At 39.3% G+C, this 23,800-nt stretch overlaps 1 protein-coding gene across 1 annotated transcript in view; it reads right to left on the reverse strand.

The window, feature by feature from the left end:
• The window catches only part of LOC113406809 (short transient receptor potential channel 4-like), a gene marked incomplete at its 5' end in the record, with an annotated part of 98,725 nt that overhangs the window by 20,917 nt on the left and 54,008 nt on the right, over window positions 1-23,800 (reverse strand). Inside the window, 2 exons of the mRNA XM_026653555.1 lie at window positions 1,080-1,393; window positions 13,883-14,022. Of these exons, the coding sequence (XP_026509340.1) occupies window positions 1,080-1,393; window positions 13,883-14,022 (454 nt within the window). The remainder of the gene's footprint in view (window positions 1-1,079; window positions 1,394-13,882; window positions 14,023-23,800) is intronic.

The following is a 23,800-nucleotide window of genomic DNA, read 5'->3' on the forward strand; positions in this document are numbered from 1 at the left end:
TTGGAAAGGCATAGACAGAATGCACCACTAAACTCCCCTGCTGGCAATTTCTCATGCACTGAAGGAGCAGGAGCTACCACAACCTGCCTAGACAGCCTCTTTTACGGCCATAACCACTGCCAGCACCTTCTTCAGATCCCCAGCGAAGACAGCCAAATTATCATTGCCTCCCTCAACATCACCCTGGTGGGGAAGTGGCTCTTGGTACAATTTAAATGCAGGTGACTAGCTAAATATGACTTATAGAACTCAGCTGTAACAGCTGTTTGTATCAGAAGTCTGATTCAGTGTGGAAGGTGAAAGTTCAAGTAGAGAATTAAAATTCATTTAATACAGATTGGGCACTAACCTTGTCACTTGATATAGCTAAAGAACTAAAATCACTGACTTTCAAAGTGAAGGAAAATAAATAACTGAAACTCATTATTATTTAGCCTTTAAGACAAAAGTGAGAATGTAGAGATTGAACATTTACAAGAAATTCAATTGAAGGTGGCCTTGCATTCAGGCTCCCTGGCAGCTTGGACTGAATTTTTTTCCTTGTCCTGCTTCAGTGGAACCTTGTACATCCAATTTATCCACACACAAACAATCTTGAAGTTTTTGAAAACTGAAGTTGTTCAGAAGATGACACTTTAATCTTAACAAACAGACATAGAAGAAAACCACAGCAACATTTGCCTGTAGAAGCAAACTCTTAGCAGGTTAAATTTATTTGTTTGGAGCCAGATCAGTATTTTATTGCCAAAATCACACTATCTCATTTTTCTCATTTTAGCTCATACCCTTTTAAGTTACTTCTGTGGACGTCTTTCTAGCATAGACCATACTTTATCATAGATTGCTGTATTTGTTATTAATTATTATTTTTTATTATTATTAATAATAATAATTTGTATTGTATGACCTAGAGACAGTCATGGACCAGGACGCCACTGTGCTAGATGCTGTACAAATGCTGAACGAAAAAGATGTCTCTGCCCCAAAGAGCTTACAGTCTGAGCAAGTCTAAGTAGAGCTTACAGTCTGAATCAGTAAAATATTGCACGTATCAAATGAAAAGTAGATATGCCACTTACGTTGAAAATGCATTATTCTGCTTTTCACACCGTATTCCTTTGCAGCTGTCGGGTTCATTTGTTTCATAATAGAAGTACAGCTGGTTCAATCCATTTGCAAAAGCTAGCAGCACGAGACAGTATATGAATAGAAACTTTAAAATGTCCAGTAACATTCTTCCTAGAGATATTTGCAGAGGTCCCAGGTGAGAATTTGCAGTAAATAATGAGATCAAGCGCAGGGAACTAAAGATGTTCGCAATAGCAAACAATGCCTCAGCCACCAATGTGGGGTGCCACATATCCCATTTTTGACGCGCGAGTAAGCCACTATACTGGGGAAAAAAAGAAGAAAAAAAAGAGAGAGTTATACTTTTGTTTTCATACAGAAATCAAAGTTGTTCAGTTTCTTTGCTGAGCCATTCTGTTCAGGCATGAATAGCACAAAAAATAGCCCTTTTTGGTATGGACTATGTTTGGTTTGTCTCTTCAAAGGAGTTCATAATCTTAATATTAGAACATATATGGCTTGTGTGTTTGTCCTTATCCAGACCTTTATCTGAAGGATAATTTATACTCGCCTTTTTTTATTTTGTATGATTTTATTTCAGTGAAAAGATTACAAGTCTGGTCTTTTTGTAACTGTCTGTGAGAGACAGTAGAAAAGCAGTACACACTGTAATTGTATTTAGCAAATTTATGAAGGTCTGGCTCTCTCGAAATGTAGAAAGTAGGTGCTGGATCCTGCAAAGTCAATGAAATTACTCAAATGAATAAGGACTCCATATATAAGCATTTGATAGATCAAGGCTTGGATAATCATTGAAAAGTTGCTATACAGTAGATAAAGAATAAGAATATCATTTAATCTCTAATATTAAAACAATGACAATATCTATTTGTTTTCCCTTTGAGACATGCCTAATTGTTAACTTGACTCATTTTCAGTCAGTCTGATCCGTGTAATCATGAACCTTTAACAGTCCAGGCCTACCAATAGGTTCCATGAAGTTGAAATGCATTTTAAAATAAAATCTTTCTAAATACTCTTTTGTAATTTTTATTGATTATCTATTGAGTACCTTTAATATGCTCTGTGCTGTACAGAACATATCAAAAGACACAGGGCTAAATTCACAAAAGGACTTATGCACCTAACTACCACTTTAGGAACCTACATCCCAGAATAAGGCCCAGTGGGATTCACAAAACCTCTGTTCAGCTGCTCCCAAACACAGTAGGCATCTAAATTCACTTGGTATCTACATTTTTTCAGTAAAATCTCCCTAAGTACTTATGTTTCTGCCTCTGTGCATGCACACTGCTACCTCACACCAGGTGTCTGGACTTCTTAGCCCCAAAGCAATGCATGAACCAGGGGAAGAAAGGCATTGGAACTGTGGGGCCTGATCTGGTAAGCATGCTCAGAGCTTGCCTATGGCAGTCTGATCCGGTAGGTGAGATCACGCAAAATAGCCAGTGGGGGAAAGAGGACCTCCCTCAGAACTTTTACCTCAGTGTACACAACTGGGATGTGGGAGCTGACCAGCTCAAGTTGCAACTCCAACTGAGAGGGAGAAGGGAGATGAACTGGAGTCTGCTGTCTCTCAGCTATATGCCCTAACCACTGAACTATGGGAGAGCCTGAGGTGAGACTCCCTCAGTCTCTCCTGTTGAAGCTGTTCCATGCGGATAAATAATGAAAGAGTCACTGGGTCACAGAGAGAGAAAGAACAAGCAAGCATGAGAATAATTCTGTAGCCTCGTGCTGAATGCATTCACTTGGGGGAGGTGGGAGATCCAGTATCCATTGTCCAATGACTTTTTTTAACCCTCATCTATATTCGTGGGGTAAAGTTGTATCCCACAAGCATATATGTTGTAATAACTCATGAACTGGTGGCCCTCCAGCTATGCTGTTTTAGGACATTTTCACCTAGGCGTATGTACACAATTCAGTGACATTTTTTTAAATTAAGCATAAAAAACATTTGTCTGTATCAAAAATGTATGTAAGGTACAAATGTATTCCAAATGTGTTGCTCTATTATTTTGTCCCTTGGTTACACTGACATATTTGCCACGGTCAGCTGACCAGAAGAGCCACAAGCAATGTGGAGAATGCAGTGAATTTGTATGTGATGACCACTCCACATTGATCTTCATGTGAAAATGGCGTATAGGCTCACACTGAAGAGACTCTTGCTAGTTCTTTCAATTTGCTAGTTAAATAAAGTTTTTTTGTCTCAAACAAAGAATTGTTCTTAATTTCTGAATGCACTGCGGGGACAACAATCCCCCACAACACAATTAATGTAACTTTTTCATGACAATGGATTTTAAATAAAAACATTTGTCCTAAAACATTAATGACGTAGACACAGTGGAACAGCTTCAACAGACGAGAGCGCCACATCAGCCCAGTAGTGAGGGCACACACCTGAGAGGTGGCAGAACCAGGTCAAAAGCCTTTCCCTCCCTTCTCTGTGGAAATGGATACTTGAATCAGGAGCCTCCCACAGCCAAGGTGTGTACCCTAATCACTGGGCTAAAAGTGATTCCCCCCCTCAGACTTCTTGCAAAAACCACATAGGTGCCCACCACCAAGAGAGGGTTTGCCATGGAGAATCCCAAGCAGAGGGAGATGCCTCCCTCCAGCCTGACTTAGGTGCCAAACTTCCGGGGGGAGGGAGGGGGCGGCTTAGGACACATCCCTCTCTTCCACATATCCCACTGACTAGATTAAGAGAGGAGATGCCTAGTGTACTGGCTTTTCTGAATTCCACTCTGAGGCACCTCTCTCTCCCTATTCATTGTATAAACAGACTAGTTGTCAGATGTAGGCTTTGTGAATTCCAGTGATTTTCTAGGTGCCTAAAAGGTGTGGCAATGTGAAGCTAGCCCGTAATCCCTGTTGAAGTGCTTACAGGGATGATAATACTTCCCTATCTCACAGGGATGTTGTAAGGATAAATAGTTTAAAGGTCATAGAGTGTTTTGAGATTAACTGATGAAAAGTGCAAAATAAGAAATAGGTAGTATTAGTATTACTACTACTACTACTAAAGTCTAAGTCAAACAGACACAAGCTACATTTGCTCCCTCTACGTCAAGTCATGTCTATCTTGGTGCTTATATGGCCCTCAATACAGCAGCACCTGAGCACCAGTCATTAATGAATTCACCTCTTGGAGGTAGGGAAGTACTATTATCCGCATTTTACTGATACACAGGAGAGAAAAAGTGACTTAGCCAGAGTCACACAGAAAGTCTAAGACTGAGCTGTGAAGGGACTCAGCCCTAGCCACAAAACCATTTCCTTACTCTAGTGACCTTCCTCATAAAATCAAGCTTTTATTACCGCTGGCATGGTAGAGCCAATACAGCTATGCAAGAACAGGACACATGTTATTCTGCCTCATGCATCATTAACCAAATCATCAGTTCAGTTCTGATTGTAGAATCCTTATTACTTGGGATGATGTAAGTGGCAGAAAGAGCACAACTTGTGTTGCAGAGCGATGGCTGAGTTTGCAATGCTAGCAGTCAGAAAAAAAATTGACTTGCAAACTGAGAAAATTGAATATGGAAGTTACTGACAGAATAAAGGTGCAACTCCTCAATATCCTTTTCACAGTGACTTTTCTGAATATTATTATTATATACTATAATTTAGACATCACTGTAAATGTACATGGCACTTTTATAAAGATATAATGAGAAACTGCCCATGTACTGAAGAGCTGACATGCTCCGACTGAGCATTTGTAGGTGGAGAAAGAGGGAGAGGAGAACAAGAAACCTGCCAAGTGCAGGGGATATCATAAATGAAGGCATGTAGCTAAGAAGATTGAGATAGCAGTGAGAAGAGTGGATTGGAAGGAGTTTAGAGAGTAGAAAAGTAGTGAACAAATAAAAACAAAGATGTCATTAGGGAGAGGAGGTTGTAGTGACTTGAAGGGGGTGGCTAAGAACTTGGATATGCTAACAGACCAGAAGTCATTGAAAGGATTCACAAGGGGTATAATGGGGCCAGGGAAGTAGGAGAGGAAGATTAACTACAAAGGTTTGGATAGATTGGATGGTGGAGAGTTGAGGACAAGGGTGAGCAGAGAAGAGAACTGAAGGAAGATATGACCGATATATGGAGAAATATTTTAGTAGGGGAGATTATATGAAAGGATGGATTTTGTTGATTTTTAAAAGGAGAAATAGGAAGAAGATAATTGAAAATGACAAGGAGATTGTGAATCTGTTATATGGCCAGAAATGTGAAGTGATAGAGAAGGAAGGTAGTGGGATGGGAGAGAAAGAATGGTACATTCTGTTTTGGAGAAATATTGTTTGAGAGGCTGGAGATGTCAGAAGGACACTTGGAGTTACAAGATTAAAACATAATAAAGGAGGCGAAGAGTGGAGATGTAGGTTTGGAATGATCCACATAAATGCAGTAGTTGAAATGTGGGAGCAGATGATGTCAAGAGGAAGATGTATAGAAGGGATTGAGAACAGAAACTAGGCTGATGCCAACAAGTAAGGTGTAAGCAGGGAATGAATTCTTCCCTGACAGCTAGCTGGGAGGTGGAGAGACTTTGGGTGTGTTTATGTAAATACAGTTTGTTCCTGCTCTGCTTAGATATCGAGCAAATAGAGCGAAACTTTGCTCAAAGTAATCAACTTTGGCTGGTGTTGTGTTATAAATCACTTTAGTATTGAATGCAGGGGGAGTAAAATGCTGTTACCAAAATGCTGTAATTATTGTAGGAATATAGGGAAGCAGGATTGTGCTTAACCTGTCCCAAATGAGGGGGGTCACCTTCAGCTGAAAGGACCTTGTTAAGCCAGGGGCTCAAATACCAGAGCCCTGTGAAAGTACAAGCAGTGGGGACAGGTGTCCAAGCCAGGAAGTTGTGGACTCTCCCTAGGAGTCTGCAGACTAGTTTGACCTCTTTCTCCTGACTGTTCAAAGAAAGCACTAAATAGGCTTCCTTGGGAACCTCTTTTGTTATTTTAAATGCTCAATCGGAGCTGAAATCAGTTGTGGTGGGACTGTGTTTCTGTCCAGACTGCTAAGAGCTAAAAATCACTAAGAGACTGATGTGCAGAGGTCACAGAAGAGAGGCAGGAGGCAGCAGAAGGTGACTGACACTCGACTAGCAAATGAGTGGCTGGTGAGGCGGAGAGTTGTTGCAAGTGGCCAACAGGGTGGCTGGTGGAGAGGCACAGCGAGCAGCCAGTAGGGCAGCTGGCAGAGAGAGTCAGCGGACGAGTGCCCGAGCAGCAGAGCGAGTAAGGTGCCTCCTTACCGCCACACAGGGTGGGAGGTGAACTCTGCAGGTGCACCTCTGAACGCTGGGTCTGCACTGACCAAGGACAGCAACTGTGAATTGGGTGCAGAGAAGGGATGGACATGCTAAAGGGACTTTTGGGTTGCTGGACTTAAGAACCTGAGGGAAAAGGACATTGCTCACTTCGGGGCGGGTCTTTTGCTCATGGTTTATGTTTATTACCCTGTTTGCGGTATTTCCCCAAATTAATGCCGAGTTACTTCCCTCCTTTTATTAAAAGTTTCTTTTCTACACTCAGACTGTGTGCTTGCGAGTGGGGAAGTATTGCCTCTCAGAAGTGCCCAGAGGTGGTGTGTAATTTCCCCAGGTTACTGGGTGGGGGCTTGAGCCAGTTCTGTGTTGTATCGATGGAAAGGAACCCCTAGGTATTGAACCTGGCCCTGGTTGCTGCTGGCTTTACCTGGCAGAAGGGATACATTGGGAAGAAAGAAAGATGAAGAGCTATGGATTAAAATGCTGACTGACTATTTGTCCAGGAAAAAGATGAACCAGGAGAGCACAGAATCACAGATATCAAGAGAAAAAAAAGGAGGAAGAATGAGATTGACTGACCATGTCAAAGGCAGAAGGAATATTAGTAAGAGCAGAAGAGAATAACTGCATGGCCAGGCCATGGAATGAAAAAGATACTAGCACAAATTGATACCTATTGTTTGAGAGACAGGTTTTAATAAGCACATTTACTCAGGAGCTCAGTAACTCCTGAGAAGTGAAAGAGAAAAGGGAAAACAGATCATTTATGGAGAAGACAGCCTATTAAAAAAAAAAACTAGTGAAAGAAATATCAGCAAATGGGCCGCTCTAAAGATGCTAATATTTATTTCATTTTTGTTAGTTTTTTATGAACCACAAGTGTCTGTTTTCTCCATAAATGATCTCTTTGGCCATTCCTCCTTTATTTCTCAGGAGTTACAAGGCACCTCAGAAATATTCTGATTATAATCTGTTATTTAAACTGCAGATTCCAATTTGTATTGCTGTCTCATTCTCCTTCCTAATCATTATGATTGAAATCTGCAAATGTTCATGGAGTGCAATTAGGCATTTCACTGCATATCAAATGTCAGAGCTCTGTAGGACCCTCAGCAAATCTAGGAGTTAACGTATTTCTTTGTGTGAACTGTAATTTTATAATTATGTGTCTACAGTAATTTTATATTGAAACTGAATATACTATACTATATATTATATATAATATAAACTGCATCTTAGATAAAGACAGACCATGATGGGACTGAAAAGGGACTTGCTTAATAACAAGGCCAAAAAATATCCTTACTAAAAGAAACTAAACAAACCCAGTCAAAACTTCCCACCTCCACTGGCTTCCTGTAAATTGCTCATTCAATAGTTTCCTCAAAAACAGTATGTGTATATTTAGTATATTAACTCGCTTTAGTTCATTTGCACACTATAGGGTTATAAAATGAATTAGGATATGAGATGGCTATTTAATAGTATGTCAATATAGAGTCATGAGACATTGAATAATATGAAGTGAGTACAAGAACGTGAGATTTCCCGTAAAAGAGAAGATCATAGAAACATAAAGTATTTTATCTTGATTCCAGCAATGGCGTATGTTAAGTAATTCAAAGAAGGTAAAAACACAAATATATCCTGCCACCTCAGTAATGCAGAGCTTTGATTCTGCAATTCCACAGTGCATGGGACTGACTTCAATGGGCTTTGGATGAGGCCCTCTGTGGAGGGTTTCTAACAGATCATCATCTTACACTGACCAAACACTGATGGAGCATGAGTTTTGATTTCTTGAGTTGCTCATATTGTAACAATTGATAGAATTTCTGCACTCCACTTCTACCCAAACACAACCTTTCGGCATGTTGCAAAGGCAGTCATTTACTTAATAACTATTTAATACATAGGGGAAATACATAGTCCACACCTATGGAAAACTGAAGAAAGCAAATATGGACAGATTAGAACGATGTAAAGACTAGAACTTCAAAGCAAATTTATCATGTATATTAATGATGCCAGAGGAATATGAAATAACAGTTCCTGATGATTATTCACAGAAAACCATACACAAGATTAACATCCAAGACAGTTGTAAGCATTGGGAAGTTGGCCAGATAATCACTTTTTACCCTCCAGAGCAGAAACCATAAATTGCAGAATGATCATATGATCCTAAGGAGAGACAGTGTGGTCAAGTTATTATATAAATGTGAATAAGGAGACCTCGTTCTAGCTGCAGCTCTGCTATTGACCATCTGTCTGACCTTAATCAAATCACGTATGACTCTTGGTATCTCAGTTTCCTCATCTATAATAAGGGGATAAATATTTTTCCTACCTCAGTAAAATGCTTTGAAATTCTTGGATGAAAGGTTAATTCTTGGATGAAATTCAAATTATTGTTATTAGGACATGTATGTCACAATCTGTACTGTACATTTCAGAGAACCAGTAGAGAAAAACAGAATAATCAGCCAAAAGATGTTAAACAACAACAAAACTGAAGCACAAAAAATATACTTTTTCTTACTGTGCAGTTAATACTCCAGTGCAAGTGAATGTCTAATCTTTGGAATTGGCTAAATATCAGTCAAAACCATTTTACAATGCCAGAGAGATAGGCTAAGCATCCCAGTGTTTGAAGCACTGATATTTAGGGGGGGAAACCCATCCTTATACTAATTAGCAGAGTAGATTCAATATGGAAATGATTGAGACAATAAATATGGAGCCCAACAACGTAGTTTATATACAGAGTCACTTTTCAGGATAGAATTGCACTCTAAATATGTCCTCTGCCCCCAAAGTGATAGAATTACATAGCATTTCATGCTAATGGGCCAGAGCCACTTATTTAGTGACATCAGCTGTGTGCAATCTCTTATATAGCTGAAAACATACAGTAATGGAAGCCATGCTTCAGTTTAATAAAACATTAAAAGTATCCTTGGGTGTAATGCATCAAAGTGAGAGAAGGAGTACTTGATTTAGCAGTCAAAACATACAGTGCAAAACATACTGTAGTTTCAAAATATAAACAGAATCCTTTGTTTTACAGCATAAATAGTTCTATTTGTATTTATAATCCTCAATTGAAGCAGCTACATCCCTTAAAATGAATCATGCCTTTATGAACTTAAAATGTATGAGACTACAGTACATTTATAACCATGTGACATTTAACTTGTGTGTTGGTAGATAAACAGGTATAAGAGACAGGGCCCAGATCTTCAAAGGTATTTAGGCACCTAACTCCTTTGAGGCTCTGGACCCTGGTCCTCAGATGAACATAAGACACACACTTATCACTGGGGTGGGAGAATGGGCAAAGAAGGCTTTAAGATATCCTTTTGCATTGTCCCGATCCTGGACCTAACTAGGGGCTCCTCCAGTCCCTGATGTAATTTATAGCAGCATATAGGCTGCTCTAAATAACATTCAGCTTCTTGCAGCCTCAAAGGTTTGTTATCAGCCAGGATTTTTTCTTCCAGCGATTAACTCTTTTTTTTTCTGGGAACATCTCCCACATGAGGGAGTAGCATTGAGCTGCTATGCCTCTTATACAAGGAAGCTGGTTAAGATGGGTGTCTGGCTACGTTGTGCCACTAGAGTGATACACAACAGGTAGAACACATTTGAGAATTGGGCCTATATAATTATTTCAGTAAATACAGGCAAAACTATATTTCAGAAAAAATAGTTATGCAACGTTTAGCAATTGAAAGTAAAGGTCATATATTATAACACTTTGGTAGTGTTTGGAATCCTAGGTCTTCATTTATTCTACAACTGGAAAACAATCATATTTTAAGAATTTGAAATAAATGTGATTGATTAATCAATTAACCACTCATTATTTCAGTTGCTTATATCAGATGCATTATTTATATACTCTGATTTAATCATTTTACCAAAGGAAAGGTGAAAAAAAAAGCAAGGACAAAAAAGCTAGTTGGATTTAAAAATCACAGGCATAATAAAACAAATAATTGCAGAATTAAAGGTAATATTTTATGCACTACTGTGTTTACATTTGGAGTCTGATTAGCATCATGACATTAATTTGGAGGGTAATGGATGAATATTACTTCAGACACTGTCACCTTGGAATCTGATTACAGAAGGCAGAAGCTGCCTGGGAGATGAAAGGATTATTATGGTTTCAAATTAATATTGTTCTAAAAGGAAAAATTGGATGTCTACAATGTTTTAGAAAGGTTTGCATTATCAATGAGGTTGTTATTTTGCATTTTGAACCAATAAACAGGCTATTTCCTGGTCACTGTATATGAAACTGTGTCTGCATATCAAAGCACATTCCATTAGCTTTCTGAATAAAAGGGGGCAGATTTTTCTCCGCCTTTTCAAACACCTTTGCTCTACCTGAGTGATGCACAGGGACTCGAATCTGGCCACAGCTGCCTAGGTGAAAATTCCCCTGAGAAGTTCTGAGTGGGTGTGAAATCAGCACAAGCAGCTACTATTCTACACCCCGCCCTACACACACCCTGTTGAGATGCAGCGGTTCCCAAACTGTTGGTTGCAATTCCAAATGGTTTTGTGCCGTCAGTAGATGGGGTCGCAGGTCCAAAGGACCAGATTCGGACCACGAGATGATGCCATCTGCCCCTGAACGTGTCCGGACCTGCTCCTCAAACCCTGCACTAGGAGGTTGCCATTTTGTACATCTAAATGGCAGCCTCCTCATGGCGTGACCTTGCATGTATGGTGAATGCATTTTGTAAAATGGCAGCTTCCTGGTGTGGTGTTTGTACAGCAGGTCTCGACACATGAGCTGTGAGGAGGTGGCTGTGCGGATGCCATTTGCCCCATCTGGCTGTGCAAGCATTCAGCTGAGAGACTTGAATCCAGAAGATGCTTCTCTGTGGGCAGCAGCCTTCTCAACAAGGCAACCTCTCTGCTTGAGTGGGTAGGAACTGTGCTAGCTTTTTCTGAGAGGGAATCTGAAGTGGCTTGTGAACTCCTTAAGACAGGGCCCATATTTTTTTATGCCACCCTGAGTACCCTTATGGCACTCAAGCATAAAGGATCATTGTAAGTCACTGTCTCTCTGCTGCCGTAGTATCAGCACACAGGGCCTTCCTAAGTCCTGGCCTCATCTGCTTAACTATGAATTCCTCTTTCTGACTTGTGAGATGAGGCACAATGGACTCATGTTTGCGCAGGGTATCTGCTTCATCCTCCAGCAGTTAGTCTAGTAATGCAGTTATGTGCAAAAACCAACCATGCAAGAAATGTGCGGGCAAATATGGTGAGGCTTTGTGTATGGCTTCACCAATGTTTTTGTCAAGAATGAAGAAAGGACAAAATGCCTGCTATGTCACATAGTGTTAGCTAGCAAAAGCTTGAAGCCTAATAAACTTAAATGACCTTTATAAGCCCTTCACAGGGAACACGTAGGAAAACCAAGGTCATTTTTCCAGAGCTGGAAAGAAGAACTTTCATGTCAACAAGTGCAATTCAAGAGAGCCCTGTCCATCTCTGACCACACACAAAAGGCATCATCTGACATGAGTTACTGCCTTGTGCAGGCCAAGAAACCTTACATAATCGAAGAGATTTTGATTTTGCCAGATGAAATCAATGGTGAAGATAATGTGTGCGGAAACGGAGGCAAACAAATTCAAAGACATACTACTCTCCAACAACACAGTCAATTGAAGGATTGAGGTGATAGCAGTAGATCAGGAAAACACACTGGTGGAGAGTCTGAAAAACACAGGTGCTTTTGTTCTTCAAGTGGAGGTGAGCACTGAGGATGCACAATGTCCTGATGCACATTTCTTGGCTTTTGTGAAATACATGGGAGAGTGCAATCCTTGAAGACATTCTATTGTCTCCCTCTTCCTGGACACAAGACAGCACAAGGAATGTTCGATGTACTACATGGCTACAAGCAAAACAAAAATGTCCTTGGTGATCACATTGTAGGCTTTTGCACAAAGGGAACTCCGTCTATGGCAGGCCACCAGCAGGTCTGCATGCCTTGGTAAAGAAAGTTGCTCCGTCTGCTCTGTGGACTCACTACATGAATCACAGAGAACAACAGGCATAGAAAGCTCTGAGTCCAGAGCTACGTGAATTTTTGCAGTATCATCTATTGTGAACTACATCAAGAATCAGCCTCTTTGCACGCATCTGTTTGCAAAACTGTGTGAAGACATGGGATCTGATCATGACATGTTTTTATTCCACACTGAAGCTCACTGAGGAAAAGTACTGGGATGATTTTTTGAACTGAGAGACGAGCTGTGTGCTTATACAATGGACTGCAAAAAGAGTGAATTTGTTGATTTTCTAGGTGACCAAAGGAAGATGTGCCTTCCTGGCTAAGTCACAGACATATTTAGGAAACTGAATGAAGTGCATACAGGTCTGCAAGGAAAGAACACCCACATTCTTCAGCTGAGTGATTGACTCACAGGATTAACGAAGAAAATTGTTTTCTGGAAGAATAATCTATTAGAGACAAATTAGGAATCCTTCCCACAGCTTTCTAATTTCCTGGCTGTCAATGAAATTATTGAGCCTCCCACACAGGTGATGGTTGAGCAGCTCAGCCAGATGGAGGAACAGTTTGCATCCTTTTCCCTCAACTTGGACATGACAACGTATAATTGGGTGTGAAACTACTTTCAGTGCAAGCCCGATACCATGGATTTGCCAGCAGCTGAAATCGAACAGCCCATCAAAATGTCCCCTGATCAATTCTTGCGAGTAACATATGCCCAACTTTCTCTCCCGGAATTCTAGTTCACTGTGAAGAATGATTATCTTGCACTCTCAGCATGCACCTTGAAACTGATAGTGACATTCACGACCACATAATTGCGTGGAGCTGGATTCAACACACTTGTGTTCATCAACTCTCAGTATCTATCTACCATTGATGTCAAATTGGAGATTACATATGCAATTTCTACCACATCACCGGACTTTGAGAAGCTGTGTCACAACGTGCAAGCCCATGTGTCATATTAGCGAGCATTAAATATATTTAATGTGCAATCTTCTTGGATTCCTTGGTCACTATGTTGCTTTGTTGTGATCTGGGGTCACAGGAAACAGTAAGTCTGAAAATGGGGTCATGCAGGCAAAAAGTTTAGAAACACCTAATGTGATAGAAGAGGGAGATGGCAGGTCAGGTGTGTAGGGGCTCTGTTCTACTCTGCCAATTATCAACTGGGCATATAGACACTGATGAACCATTGCCTTACCTTACATCCAAACATCTCAAAATGCTTTACTTATCCTGATGAATTAAGCCATCCAACATCCCGTGGCATAGATAAAGAATATTAAAACCATTTTACAGATGGCAAAACTAACAGGTTAGTAAAGTGATTCATTGAGTCATTCTAGTAGTTTATCAATCCAAGAAACTTTCAAATATATAAGCAAGTCAAAAAGTATAACCTTAGTTACTTAATATATTTGTTTATAAATATTAGCTAACAATAGAATGATTACCTTTGAAAATGCAACAATTTTCAAAGCAATTGTTGCCAAGTATAAGGAGTTCATTACGAAATCCATTAGGTTCCACCAGTCATGAATGTAATCCTGTAGTCCACCATCCCACATCTGTTTAATTTCACCCCATATGAAACCTGTAAATATAAAAGAATTCATTCTAAGCATGGTTTTCAGAAGAATTTTATACAGATCAGTCATTTTAGACTTCATCTTCTGATTCATGTTTCCAAAATGCATTCACTAAGCAAGCGAGAACTGACATGTCATTCATCTAAGCATACAGCTTCATTTTCTTTTGCTTTCCTTATATTACTTTTTCATTACATTCTAAGGAGTATATAAAAAATAGTCTAAGATAGCAACTATTGCCATATTTTGTCCTTAGCTGTGTGTTCCAATGGAAACTGCATAACTGAAGAAACTGACCATTACCTTATTTCAATAGAAATTTATGCTATCATAGGGTATAGAGATTTCAACTTTGTTATCCACAATGGTAGGTAACAAATCTCCTATATCTCTTAAATCCTTAGTGTCATCAGCAAACTATTTCTAGCTGAAATATTAAAAACCATAGTACATTCATTTTAAATCTGATGGACTGGGAACAGTTTTCAGGTGTACTCCCCGCGTATCGCTTTTGACATAGCGATACAGAAATATTTAAAGCCTCTGGGAAATTTTGCATGAGGTCTGATGTGAGCTCAACTGAACAGCTCCAAAGAAAGGCATGTGGAGATACTTTAAAGCTATAATCATTAGAGGCCTCCCTCGGGAGAATGTGCTGAATTAATGCTTGCATATTATGAGGATGTATGGATGCATACATTTAAAATGTACATTTTACATAAATATGTACAGTCTTTTGGTTAAATATACCAGTTGAAGTTTCACATTTTTCAGTTTTACTTTCTTCTCTAAGTGAATTTAAATGTTCAATAAAGGTGCCAGGCTGTCAGCAATGGAGAGTGAAATCTATTTACACTTGGGGGAAATACCAATATGTTATTTATCACCATTTCCTTAGTCGTCTCTTTCAGCAACATTAGGCAGAGGCCTAATGAACCTTGTATCAATAAACTCTATAATTAGGAATTGCCTTTCAGTCATAATCAATATTTTCACCAAAGGTGGCTACACGAAGGAGACGTCAGACTCAACTCCAAGGAGGCATTGCCTCTTTTGCCTTCATTGGTGCCAAAGATAGTTTTGTTATGTTTTTCCTGACATCAGAAAATAAAGGACCTGATACACACAGTGGTGGTAAGAAACTAATCTTTCTTCCCGTACCACAATCACATGTTACGAAAGGTTAGAATGTTGTCACATGGCAGGACTCACTGTACATAGACTGCCCTGGTTACTGTTACATCATAGGTTTCAGAGTAGCAGCCGTGTTAGTCTGTATCCGCAAAAAGCACAGGAGTACTTGTGGCACCTTAGAGACTAATAAATAAATTTGTTAGTCTCTAAGGTGCCACAAGTACTCCTCTTCTTGTTACATCATAGTGCAGAGACGCTGTCCACTCATATAAGGGAAGGAGCATCCCTTTTAAAGAGATACCCAACCCATTCTAGCTGTGCTACTGAATGTCAGTCACTTTGGAGTGGGGGAGATCGGAGTGTGACCGGGGACCTCTTCATGCCAACTGGCAGAGGGCATAAGGGGTGCACAGGAGTTTACAGGGATCTCCAGGGTCTATTATCTACATTATAGTGAAGTCTCTCTTGAGAGCCACTCCTCATAACCGTTGCAAAATGTAGGTAAGGATAATATTTAAAGAGTTTTGTATCTATGCTGGAAATTATGTTCTTAAGGTCTGTGAGTAAAGCAGGTCACCAAGAGGTGACAAGCACGTTCCTTTCCGACAGGAGGTAACAGACATTTCTCGCTCTGTCTGGTTATATGTAAATTGAGTATTGTATGCTTCACAATGGAAGGCTATTTACACACTGAGCCAGGTTCTTGAAGAACATACAAGAAGCCTATAGGAAAAAACAGCCAGTGGGAAGTCGAAGGGGCCTCCTGTTTATGAGTAAAGACAATGGATTGTTGGAATATATCTAGGGGAATGGGGCTGTACCCATATTCTTCACCTAGGAGACAAGCTGCCAGCGTGCATGTCTTACATACCAAGGGTCACAGACAGACAGACTGTAAAATACTGGGAGAAAGACTCTGCGGTGAGCTAAACCCTACAGGACCTGAAAATATCTTGTTAGATAAGTCTAGGCTCTAGAATGCTTATAATTTTATATGTAACCATTTGGTTCCATTAATTTTACTTGCTTCTTCTTGAATCTCTATTCTTTGTTAAATAAAATTTCTTTGTTAAATAAACAAGACTTCCTCATGCTAAAGGCAGGTGATAGTGAGATGCCTTACAACCAAGATAACCCTAGGAAGCATCACTCTCCCATTCAGTCATCCTCTCTTCAAAGGACTGAGTGGGAGAGGTGCTAACCTCACCAAGAGTCCCTGAATTTGGCTTGCCGTTGGGAAATTTAACCAGAGTTAAGGATAGGGACAATTGTGTAAATGGAAAGACCCCAGCACAAGGAGGCCTTAGAGATTCATGGGTATATCAACCTAAATAAATTCTTCTCCAATTCATCTCAGTTAAGTATTCCACTTAGTATACTGCTTGAGGACAATGCAGAATGGCATTGGGATGATTAGTAAGACAAAAGTTTACGGGAACTAAAATAAAGTGGTCATGGAAGCATCGTTGCTGAAATAATTTGACATTACAAACAGCCTAAGATCTGAGTTGACGCAACCTCACAAAGGCTGGGGGCTGTTTTTCTGGCAGACAATAACTTAATGACAAATGCTTTCAAAGCATTATCTAAACTACAACAGAACTATGTCCAGACTGTTCATAAAAAAAAATTAAAAATAGCTAGCATTTTCTTCAGTTTTATGAGTTTATGGGCAGAAAGCAGCCATATTACAGAAACCATTGTTCTAAGCACTGCCTAGGTTTCAGAAAATGATCATGAAATTGCAAATAGTCTCTTTAATTGTGAAATGCAGGTCTCATAACAGCATTCTTAGAGCAGAAATGCTTTCAAGAGGGCCTATAAAGAGCTTGGCTTTTAAACTCTTGTCTGCCATCTTTATAATCTGATGCTGGAGCATAAAGATAGAAAGCTGAAAGAGGTTGGGCACTGCAAATATATGCTGAAATGATGAACACGCATTAGATGAAACATTTGTCTAAGTGGATTGCAAGCCAGGAAAGGAACACTACAAGCTGTATGCAATTCAATAGAAGACAGCAGATATAGTGGAGACCCAAAGCTAGGCTGCTTACCACTATAACAGAAAACTGGTGAATGGGACTTTGTCTTGAATCCAACTTGAGAATTATAATGTATAAAACCAGAGCTGGTCAATATTGGAAAATTTTTTAAAAAGTTTTTTGACCAAAAAAAAAAGAAATTTAAAAACTGAAAATTGTTATTTTTTTTTTAAAAAAAACTATATTTTGTTGTTTTGGTGGGAAAAATCAGATTTTTGTAAAAAATTCAGGTTTAGAAAAATTGGGATTTTGTTGTCTGAAACTGAAAAATTTCACCAAAAAAAGCCCCAAAATGTTTACTGAAACTCTTAAAACAAATCAGTTTCCAGAAAATCAAAATATGTTTAGTTTTCATTTTTCATTGAAAAACTGAAAAAAAATATTCAAAGGAAAATAAAATTTCCTAAGAAAGTTTTCATCTTTGAAAGGCCATTTTTCCACTGAAGAACTATTTAAAAAAAAATCAAATAGCTCTTTAAAAAACTAGATTCAACTTAATTTTAAGAGAGGACATTTGGTTATTTTGATACTTGTTTTTAAAATAAAATTAAAAAAATACTGGTATCAGTTTTTGTCTACCAAATACAAACAGCACAGGCATTAGCAATACAGGTTTCCTTGCACTGCCTCACCAATGTGACTCAACTGGGGAAAGGGTAGTTCAGTCTCTGGTGAGAGTGCCAATTAATTAAGGTATCAAATGTTGCAATGTTTTGGGTGATGAAGATATCCATCCACTAAGATTTGAGTTGAGACCAAAATCTCCTTTCACATAAACTCCCAAACACCTGTCAGATTATAAAAAAATTTGGTCACTGACGATTAATCCCATTATCAATGAATCTCCTAAATCACTCACCATAAATTTTACTTTTAAACAACACTTTCCCCCCCATTTCCCATTAAAACAATCAATCAATTACAAAGTGATGATATATACATTGACAAAAATAATCAGATGCATCTTGGTTAAATCCCCTTCTAGAAAGCAAATCCAGAATGATTATAAAATAAAACTGATTCTCAAGTGTCTGTGGAGAGATGAAAATGTTATCCTGTCTCCACAACACAAACATTTGGAAAACTGCCTTCTGTTGTTTATAAGTATATTCCAAGATTCTCAAAGTCATGGCTAATGCCTCATTGTAATGTAATGTCAGGACTGGTGGAAAAAAAGCAAGAGAAACAATATTTTGAACTAGTAAAAGTACTTCTGGTTTTAAAAAAATATCTGTGGATCCCATTCAGATGCTGGTTCTCACCTTTCCCACAATTGGCCATATTGTGTTACTATATTGCTTTGCACAACATCAACTGATGAGAAGTAAGATGCAAGATTTGCAACAGTGAATTTCTGACATGCCAAGTTCAACTACTGCCTTCAGTAGTTGGTCGGGGTAGAGGAGCGTTTACCGTACCCCATTGTGTTAGGTACAGACTGGGGCCCTCCCCCTGGAGGGAGAAGGAAAGGTTCCCAGAAGAAGGGGATGGGGACCCCTAGACTGAAAAGCCTCGGGGAGGAAGAGGAGCCAGGTCCTCGGGGTAATGAACATGAGAACCCTAGACATCAGAGCCCGGATAGGGTAGACAGAAGGAAGGAGGTGTGGGGAGAAGGCCAGCCCAAGCCCCTTAGAGAGAGGAGAGGGACAACTGGAGCTCCCCACAACACAGCTCCCAGGAGAAGAAACGGGGACCCTGCTTGGTGGTTTGGGGGAACCCGAGGCCTGGGGTTTCCAGCAGGAGGTCAGGATTGGCCTTGACTCCCTACCGGAAGAAAAGGGGATAATGGAGAAGGGACGCCTGCTGGGGTGCGATTGGTGTGAGGACCTGTGGGTGGCGGCAGAGCTATGGGGACATCCACCCCCGGACCAATCTACTTTTTTGAGGGTGGGGGATGAAGGAGCCTCCAGGAGATGACGCCGGTGATTGCCCGAAAGAGGGGGAGAGGCTTCCCCGGATGAATCCCACCGGACAGGGGTGGAGAGGCTGAGGAAGGACAAACCTGGTGGTTCATAAGGGGGGAGGTGTGTGACAGGGTGCTGGCTAGAAAACCCTGAGCCAGACCTCGGTCACACCAGCTCCAATCAGGAAAGGGGAACTGGAGCTGGCTGAGTAAGCCTAGGCCTAAGTGGCAAACGGGGAACAGCTGCCGGCCTCGTTATCCAGGGGCTACATAGAGGCTGTCAGGAAGGAAGCCACAGGAGAGGAAAGGGAGGAGTCAGGGAGTTAGATGCTGCTCTCCCCTGCTGGCTGCAGAAGCTAGAAGTCCCTGAGGCTGTTTGCCTGACACTATCTGTAGCTACAAATGGTGGGAACTTGTACTGTAAATAAAGAGCATGGGTGATTGCACCAAAGCAGAGGTCTCTGGCTGATTTGTGGGTGCAGAAGTGGCAGAAGATAGAGGGGCACACTTGTGCCCATTACAAGGGGATCGTCTCTTAAATAATTACATAAATAAAATAAGAATAAGAATCCTGCCATTTTCTGTACTCCGGCACTTTCCAAAACCGTGTATCTATATAGTAGTTACATTAAAAATACATTGAAAGTCCTTTGCCCAAATGTTACTATCAAACACATATGCATTGTTGTTGATAACTATAGTGGTAGCTGTAATGAGATGTAACTTAGTACATCTATCTTACTTTAATTATGTTCCATTTTTTTCCTCTCATTTTGTCATGCCACTGCAATTCAAGGCTCTGGCAAAGAAATAATACATGAGATGATGGTTTCACAGTTTTTCTGACAGACCGGAAGCAGTAACACTGAATATCTTGTGAAATTTCAGCTCAATCTGGTATGGCTAAATGTTCTAGGAACCTTTGGGTTTGTCTGAAATGAACAGCCAAACCTTTTCAGGTTTACCCATCTTGGGATCCTGTGAACTAGGAGGTGCCTCTGTGGGTTAAATGTAGTTTTCATGGTCTTGGATATATAAAAGGCATCAATTTTTATGTTTATTTTGACATAGACTCCTAAGTCACTAGGGACCAGTTTTTAAAGATATTTAGATGCCTGAAGATACAGATAGATTTCTAGTGGGATTCTCAAAAGTACCAATTAATTAGGTGCCTTGGCACTTTTGAGAATCCCACTAGAAATCTATCTGCATTTCCAGATACCTGGAGACTTTTAAAAAACTGGTCCTGGATGTTTTTGAAAGTATTCTTTGGTCAGCCTCTTGCAAAGGCCCTCCATGTGCAGTGCATTTGGTGGTTATTAACTTATTTAGACTCTGCAGGATATATGAGACACCAGTAATAACCAAAAAAAAACAAAACAAAACAGTATCTGAGTAAGTTTCTGCAGGTTAATAAAGAAAACAACTTGTGCCATGGAGGCTACAGAGTCTTTTATTAAACTACCCTGAGGACTCTAATTGAGTAGACCTATTGAACAGACAGTAATTGCTTTATTCCTTTTCATTCTTTGACATCCTCAGCTGCTTTCTTTTGATTTTCTGTCTAAATCTCATTTTAAGTGGTTGAGTAGTTTACAATCCAGGGAGGAGAAGACGTCTGCAGGTGCTAGCTGTGCCAGCCTCTTGTTGGTAATGAGCTGTGTAAATAAGTTCTTCCTGTACACTTATGCCAGGAAGTCAATTTTAAGGAAGGTTTGGAAATGTTGGCAAATAATAACCATTCATTCACCCTGAATGAATGGTTATTATTTGCCAACATTTCCAAACCTTCCTTAAAATTCAGACCCTTCATTTATATTTAGGTACCTAATTAGACTTTGGGAGATTATGGACCTATTACAGGCAAAAGGCAATGAAGGCTGAATCCTGCAAAGTACTGCATACCCTTAATTCCCACTGGCTTCAATGGCAGTCAGGGTCCTCAGCACCTCACAGGATCAAGCTGTGAATTAACTGGTTGCTGAATATAACTAAAATTCATGACAACATCTAGCTACTATTTAAATCATCCATCCATCTATCTATTTAATTGTATCCAAGTGGAACCGAAACAGACATGAAAACATATTTCCCCACTATATAGATTGAATTGTGTTGTATTCAAAAGTCTCACTCTAGGAGGGAAAAACAGCAAAAAGTAGTAGAAATTGTTTTGATTTGACTTCAGAAATTCAGATGCAGGCTCGATTTTAATTTTAAAAATACTGTTTTTTTCTTTGGAAATGGTTAATTTGTGGCAGGAACAAGTTAATGAAGACTCTTAATTTTATGAAGGTAGAATTGGAAAATATTTTTTACATATAACAATGTCTTCAGTGTCACAAATAGAGAAATACTGGAATTATTGCAAAAAATATAGTGAAGCAAACTCAATATTTTTGCACAGTGCTGCTGTTGACTCATACTCAACAAATAGGATATTTGGATATGCTTCCATGCTCTCAGATATATTCTGCACAGGAGTCTGTATATAGCAATAAAAATAAAATATGTCCTGCTCTCAATGTGAGGTATAAATCTTGCGGAATTTGTTTTATAATCTTTTAAGGTTTCATTGGCATTGCTTATGGCTTTAATATGCCGACAGTTATTATGTTTATTTAACGTACGAATTATTTTCTTGCTTTCACAAGATTCTACAGGGGATAAAAAGGGTAAACTTGGGCTTATATCTATATTACCTAAAAGATCCTTAATTTTATACATGTTAACATCTAGCCCAACAGTTCATTGCTACAATCCTATACTAATTAATTTGTATACTTCTTGTTACTCTAATTAGTAATTGCCGTGCTTCAGTGCTGGTATAACAATTTAATGGCGATATTAATCTAGAATATTTATCAATTAAGAGTGGGATTTTCAAAAGAGCCTAAGGCTCAGATACTCAAAGGATCAATGGGAGTTAGGTGCCTAAATACCTTTGAGTGGGGCCCAAGTGATTTAGGAGCACAAACCCTGTTTATTTTCAATGAAACTTGTGCTCCCAAGTCACTGTGGCACTTCTGAAAATCAGTAGGTACTTAATCTCATTGTTAAACTGAATACATAGTCATATTTGAATTTTAAATTGTCCTATATTTTTTCAAAATCTTTTTTGCATGAATCCATAGTTCTATAGTAGTGACAGAATGAGTCACCATTATGAACTATATTAATCTTTTCAGTAGTAGTTTTATGTGTACTAGAACAAATCATTTGAATAGTCCTCCAAGCTGCACATTTTGTTACTTTAACAGATAAAAGGATTTCAGTTTTGGAATAACACCAATGATGGCGCTTGCTTGCTTAAAAATATGACCAAGCTCCAGGTATTATGTACTGTCTTGCCAAATACTGACTCCATCAATAAAGTGTTCTGGCTACAGTAAAACAGCAGACTGGGATAAATTTTTGCCTGGATGCTATAACCTTTTATATTATCTTGTAAAAATAGAGTGTTTGTAATTCTAAGCCATTGCCATTGGGATGGAAGTCATAACTGATAAAAGGCTATGTAAAACTCAAGGCTCAGAAGGTCATTGTTAATTAAAGGAACTACCTTTATTTTCTGAGCTTTCTATTCATACATTACATTATATATCAGATGCTATAGTTATGCGCATCATAGAAAAGCCCATGAGGAAATTAATAATTCTTCCTTCAGAGCAGGGCTTGAACGGTGTGCAGTAAAAAAGGCCTAGGGTCAAGCACTGAACAATAAAGAGATAAAAAAATATTGAATACCTGCTCATTCAGTTAGCATCATCCATTTGCTACTGCTAAATATGGGGGGACATAAAACGCCCAAGTTTTTAACATGGGCAAAACTATTTTTTTTCTACCCTCTATTCTTGGAAATGGCTCGACCATTTTAGCTCACACCCTGCAAAGAAAATTGTAGCCCAAACAGTTATAGTTTGGCAAACGTATAAGCAACTGAAAGCAGGGTCTTATAATGGAAAGTGTTTGGGCAATCTTAATATGCAGAACAAAGGAAACGAATAACATTATTTGAAAAAGCAGGATTTCGTTCCCTTTCATTTTTGAGCCCTGGGTTACAGTGGTTCCAAAGGTCACATAATTTATGCTTAACTTACTCTCTTAGCTCACAGATATCATATGTATTCATTGAATCTTCTTGGACAGAGATCTGTTCCACAATATAAGTGTTCATTTTCCTTCACCATGCTTCCTTTGTCTCCATCTGGGTGTGTGTTATTTCATCTGGGTGGCCACATCACCCTTTATCTCTGCTCCCTCTAACAACCCAATTTCCATTACCTGCTGATCAATATTTTATGCTTCTTTCCTGACCTGTTGCTGGTAATGATTCCCCTGTTAATGTCACATCTATAAACAGTTCATACTGAACTTTTGCATATCCATTTGTAGTGTCACTAGATATAAGCAGACTAAGCAATTGCCCCAAACAGCTCAAGGGTGCCCCAGTTTAGTATTTACCATTACCAAAATACCATTCATCTTATTTAACATGGACTTAACAAGTGTATTATTATATATTGTGTTGGTATATTTTTTGATTTGCAGAAATAATGCAATTATTATTTTTAAGGGGTCAGTAAGAGGGGGCCCAAAGATACTCTGGCTTAGGGGCCCCCGGTGGGCTCGCACCACCTCTTGATTCAGATACACTTTGCTCTCAATGCTCAACAAGACTATACTATCGCACTCATCCCACCT

The sequence above is a fragment of the Terrapene carolina genome, unplaced genomic scaffold (genome assembly GCF_002925995.2).
Source record: "Terrapene carolina triunguis isolate 2854851 unplaced genomic scaffold, T_m_triunguis-2.0 Scaffold141, whole genome shotgun sequence".
NCBI classification, from domain to species: domain Eukaryota; kingdom Metazoa; phylum Chordata; order Testudines; family Emydidae; genus Terrapene; species Terrapene triunguis.